At 35.3% G+C, this 5,564-nt stretch overlaps 1 protein-coding gene across 1 annotated transcript; it reads right to left on the bottom strand.

Annotated features, from left to right (window-relative positions):
• Positions 1-2,135: 2,135 nt before the first annotated feature.
• On the bottom strand, positions 2,136-3,756 carry LOC102607174 (ATP-dependent Clp protease proteolytic subunit 2, mitochondrial). The gene is made up of 2 exons (XM_015532017.3): positions 3,366-3,756; positions 2,136-2,699 (listed from the first exon to the last, which is right to left on the bottom strand). The coding sequence occupies exons 1-2, from the start codon at positions 3,667-3,669 to the stop codon at positions 2,263-2,265; spliced, it is 741 nt and encodes a 246-aa protein (XP_015387503.1). The 5' UTR covers positions 3,670-3,756; the 3' UTR covers positions 2,136-2,262.
• Positions 3,757-5,564: the final 1,808 nt, after the last annotated feature.

The raw sequence follows: 5,564 nt of genomic DNA, 5'->3' as shown, positions 1-5,564 counted from the left end.
TTCGTTTTGTTTTTTGTTTTCTGGGGGAAGCAAGTAAATTGTAAGAAGGGTTATTTTGTAAATTACAAAGGATTTTTAGTACGCGCTAGGCCAGGGACAAGGAACGAGACGAGGTAACATCCTTTTCTTGTCTGTATTTTTGTCACCTTAATTTTTACCACCACCGTCTTAGTATGGCATAAAATTTAGGCATATCTCTAAATAATATTTTATATTGCATATTTCTTATTTCACGACAACAAAAGATTATAATATTCGCCATATTCCATCCAATTACAAAATGCAAATTCTAATTTTTTTTCTAATAAAAATAATCTAATTGATATTTTATATATTTATTTATTAGATGATCAATTTTATAATTTATAAAATTACTTATTTTATTATCCCATTTAAATAAAATAAAAAAAGACAATTTCATCATCCAATGCATGATCACCGCATCAGTTAAAACAAATTTATTGAAAAAATTGCTTAAAAAGTGTAAAATTAATCATTGCCTTTGCACTGCCTCTTTGACAACAATACAAAATGAGCCATCACAACACTTGGATTTTGACATATAACTTCACCTAATTATTTAAAGTGTTTAGTATTAAAATCTCTCTTCTTTGCTTTAATTATATCATTTTGGCTTTTCCTCTTATTGCATTTTTAAATTTTAACTATCATTTTAATGTTTCTTTGATCTGTAAACATTTATTCTAAATAGTTATTGTGAGTGGTAATTGTTAACTTGATTGATCAAACCTCTTGAAGGTAGTACAAGAAATTTCCTGCACGAGTGGTTAATAAGATTATAGTGCCATTATGCAATACTTGATACACCCCACTTTTTTAACCCTTTTCTCTCTCTCTCTCTCTTTCTTTTAAGCAACTGTTTATCTACACATTTTTGCACTTTAAAGAAGGTCACAATCTTTGAACTTCATTTTTTTTTTAATATTATTATCGCACACATTCTCAATCATTAACATCAGTTAATCCAATACAGTCTCGAAATGTTAAAATTGACACAAATAAAAAGTCATCTTTTGACTTTCAATATTTATACCATAATTTAGTTTAAATATGTTAAATGATTGAGAATTTGCGCACTCAAATCACACTTCACAATAGGACACTGAATTTTGCAAGTTAAATTAGGCCCTTCATAATAAACTTTTGACTCAAGTATCCTTCTCCACCAATTACCTCAAGACAAATATTTAGGTAGTAGACTCGATGCCTTTCAGTTTTCAATACTAAATGAGTCCAAGTGGCCCCAACCCAACGTCCTAGCTTTTCTCGAGGAGAATATTTAAAGCATTCGAAACCCTGGAAATCCTCTTCTACATGCACATCCAATGTGGCAATGTTAACCCCTCGCCCCCATGGTTTTTCCATCTTTCAAATACAACAGTTTTCAGTTTGCTAAAATAAAAAAAAAGCTTATCCTTCTCAATAAATATACATAAAAATGGAAGCTAGATTGTTCAAAGCACACCTATCAATCAAAATGTCTGCCCTTCTCCCAAAAAAAAAAAAAAAAGTCTTCCATTCCAAGGAAAATTAAGAACAAAAATGATAAAAAGAAATGCAAATGAATACATGGTAAACAATATGCAAGAAGTTTTCAACAACCTTGACCAAATATGAGAGAGAAGTCAAATAAAATTGCCGGAGCCATAAGTTTTAGTTAGGCACGCTGTAAAACCTCAAGACTCATTCCCATAAACTTGACCCACATATCATAGTGCTTCAAATTCAGAAGCACATTCAGCAACCTTCCACAGTTGACATAGTCAAGCTTCCTGAACTACCAAGTTACCTCAAGCATAAGCATGCACCAGTAATTCTCACAAATCCTGCTTATATATTATTGCTTCCAAGATCTATGCTATTACTTATATCAAATAATATCCAGCTGCTACCAAGTAAAGGCCAGTGGTACATTAAACAAAAGGGTTACAAGTGAAAGTGGAGCCTTTGCTCCAAGGATGAAGTAAAACTTAGGCTGGTTGGAAGCATGAAGCAAAGCCAAAACTAAAATCTGCATTTCCATCAATAGCACACCATCCGAAGGTGTTATAATCAAAGACAAGACAACAAATTGCCTCATAAAAGTATGTTCTAGAAGAGAAACTAGTCAGAGATCCAAAACGAAAGAAGAAATTTCATATAAGCTCCAGAATCAAGCATCAACTATCAAATAAAGTTTACAAAATTTTAAATGAAGTAAAGTAATGAGAATAATTATTGGCAAAGACTTACCCTCTATTCCTAATTTGAACCTTTCTCTTTGCCTTCTTTGCCTTCTTTGCCTTCTCTTCCAACAGCATCAGTCACCAAAGCCATTGGTCTTTGATCAATAACCTCATCAATTATTCCAAATTCCTTTGCCTCTTCTGGGGTCATAAAGTAATCTCTATCCATATTCTTTTGAATAACCTCTATTGATTGCCCCGTGTGCTTACAATATAAAGCATTGAGTGCATCCCAGACCCGAACTATCTGCTTTGTATGAATTGTCATATCCTTAGCTTGCCCACTATACCCTCCAGATGGCTGATGAATCATGATAGTTGAATTTGGGAGTGCCCGCCTTTCCCCCTTGGTACCCGAGGCCAAAAGCAGGGAACCCATGGATGCAGCTTGACCCAAACAAATAGTATTAATTGGAGATCGAATGTACTGCATCGTATCGTAAATAGCAAGACCTGTACATAGTAAAAACACAGGCATTAGAATCATCATAATCATGAAGTCAACTCACAGCCATAAATATCATTCCAATGTGTCTAATCATTAGCATGTTTTCAAACAAATCAAAATGTTTTAGCCTCTTCAGTCATAGCATTTTGCCAAAACAAGCATAAACAAAACACTTTTAGGAATTAAGAAACTACTCTTATCTCTAAGAAGCAATTTTTAGGTCAGAAAAACACTTAGGTATGGCTTATCTGCTGGCCACAAGTACTTATTTAATTCCATAAGCTCTTTTCAATTTTTTTTGGTCATTGTTTGGTTATTTTTCTATAGAGCTTTTGAAGATTAAATAAGCTATTTTGTCTCTACTAGCAAAAACTCAAATTTAAACTTTAAAAACTCCACTAATAAAAGCTCTATTTGAAAAGCTATATTAAACAGAGCCTTAAGCTGCTGTTAAAAAAAAAAAGCACTTAAAATTTTTTATTTTTTTTGGGAGAAAGCAATTGTAATCTTGATGTCTACACAATTAAGAACTATCAGCACTTCAGTCACAAATATAGTTGCCTAAAATGAGTTATAGAAATGAATTAAGGACATGATATAAAAGCTTATATATCGATAAATTAAAATTCAGCGAATTGATAGAATGACAAAAAGAACCCAAAATGGAGAACCTGCGGTGACCTGGCCGCCGGGGGAGTTGAGGTACATGTGAATGGGCTTCGAGGGGTTTTCGGACTCCAAGAAGAGAAGCTGAGCGACAACGACGTGGGCGGTGTCGTCGTTGATAGGTCCGTTGATGCAGATGATTCTCTCCTTGAGAAGCCTCGAGAATATGTCGTACGCTCTCTCCCCTCGCGACGAGTGCTCGATCACCATCGGTATCAGACTGAACGAACGAGCTGAAATTTGAGCCGACGGTTTCGACAATTGTAGAAATTTAGTGGCCATTGAGGTTCGAGATAACAGATTCATCATGCTTTGCGTTTTGGATTCAGAAGAACGGAGATGACGATGATTAGGGCTTTCGTTTTTCACAGTTTCTGAGTTTGGGAAATATTTACGCTCTCAGTTGGGCTGGGCTGGTAAATGCTAATTATTAATTTTCATTTTTCATAATTAATAAAAAATGGGTAAATTTTAGATTTGCCCTTCTAAATTGATATTATCTTCAAATTATCCTCTAATCAAGTTACTTCTATTTTTATTCAACAAAAAAAATAGTAAAATTGGGTGGATTGATGAAAAATTTTGTTTTCCTAAAAATAAGAGAAAAATTAGATAGATTGTTGAAAAATTCTTTATTTCTCCAATAAAAATTGATGTTTTTAAAAATAAATAGGTGATTTGAAGATAATCAATTCACGAATAATTTAAAATTAACCCATCAATAGTTCTTCTAAGTTCAAACAATGGTTTAATCTAAATTAAAATGATTAATTTTAAATTATTTCTCATGTAAATTTACTATATTCAAATTACTTTCCGTGCTTTTCAAATTCTCCAATCTATCCCCATTTTTATTGAATTACTCAAGGTTTTCAAAAGTAAAGGGTAATTTGAACATAGTGAATTTATGAGGGGATATTTAAAATTTACCCAAAAATTCGGGAAGAAAATATGGGATATTTAATTTTTCTTTATAAGATTTAATCTTTATTCTTAAAAATATAGAAAGTATCTTTTTTTTTTGTAATTTTAATTTATGAATTAACTATTTTTTCTTCAAAAGTTGGGTCTATGCTGAAATTGATTTTTCCGACCCCCTAGAGTATTTAAATTTGAACTCATGTAGTTAGTTAGAAAAGATATTTGAAAATACTTGGATAAAACCCAAGAGACTATTTTATGAACTGATTAGATATATAAATAAATTGTATCTCCTGTACTGTTGAGTACATAAAGGCACCAGGTCGGCCATGCTACTGGTTCCGCCCCGACACGGATCTTTTCAGCTATATGGTACGAGCAGAACACGGGGTTAAACAGGAGCCGACCCGAGATGAATGCGACCAGGAAAACATACCGACCAGAAGTATACGCCGAGCCGATACTCATCCCCAGGAAAGCGGGAACACGATCTCACAAAATCGCGGTAGTTGCGCTTCTCCCAGAACGGTTGAAGGACACGCAAGATCCACGTTTGCCCACAATCTAACAGTTAGAGTCCCATGAGGGGCTACCACCACCCGAAAAAGGAGGGATAAGGGGCAAACGGAAAACGTGGGACAAAGGGCAGCTATAAAAGAGAAAGACATCGAAGAAGACAGGGACAGAAAAACTAAGAGAGGGGAAACGCTGTCAAATTGCAACTAGGCCATTTCCTTACAAATTTCTTAAATCCATATTACGCTGTTTTCCCGTAAACACCTTGTGCTAACTTAGGCATCGGAGGGTTTACGCCGGCAAAACCACCGGCGTCTCTGATCCGTTTTTGCTGAACGCAGGTCTAGTGAGAGAGGGAAGGGCGATTCCAACCCTAGTGGTTCGAGTGACAGTTGATAACAAAAACGTTGGTGACAGAATCTGGTCGGTCCAAGGGCGAGCAGATTTCAGCATCAACATTTTGGCGCCGTCTGTGGGGAGCTGAATAAAAAGCTACCACCAAGTTAGTAATTACCTGAGAAGTAGCGAACGATTGGATATGGATGCGTCAAGAAAGGATACTTTAAGGGAGGATAATGAAACGGTGGAGACAATCACTCTACGGGAGATTGCAAATGAAGCCCGAGAGAGGATGATGCAAGATAGGCAGGAGCGGATGGAGAAACAAATGGAGACTCTCGCGGCCGTATTGTTTGAGCTGAGGGACGAGCGGAGAAGGGATTATGAAACCCCCGTGAGAAGAGATGGAGTTGGAGCAGAACCCAGTC

This window comes from Citrus sinensis, chromosome 4, assembly GCF_022201045.2.
Source record: "Citrus sinensis cultivar Valencia sweet orange chromosome 4, DVS_A1.0, whole genome shotgun sequence".
Lineage (NCBI taxonomy): Eukaryota > Viridiplantae > Streptophyta > Magnoliopsida > Sapindales > Rutaceae > Citrus > Citrus sinensis.
This window is presented reverse-complemented; position numbering and strand designations above follow the sequence as displayed.

What these genes read in the sequence shown, in the direction of transcription:
- LOC102607174 (XM_015532017.3), bottom strand. Translation starts at nt 3,669, where the DNA reads ATGATGAATCTGTTATCTCGAACCTCAATGGCCACTAAATTTCTACAA. An exon ending in CGGCGGCCAGGTCACCGCAG is followed by an intron (nt 2,700 to 3,365) that starts GTTCTCCATTTT and finishes TACTATGTACAG; the next exon opens with GTCTTGCTATTTACGATACG.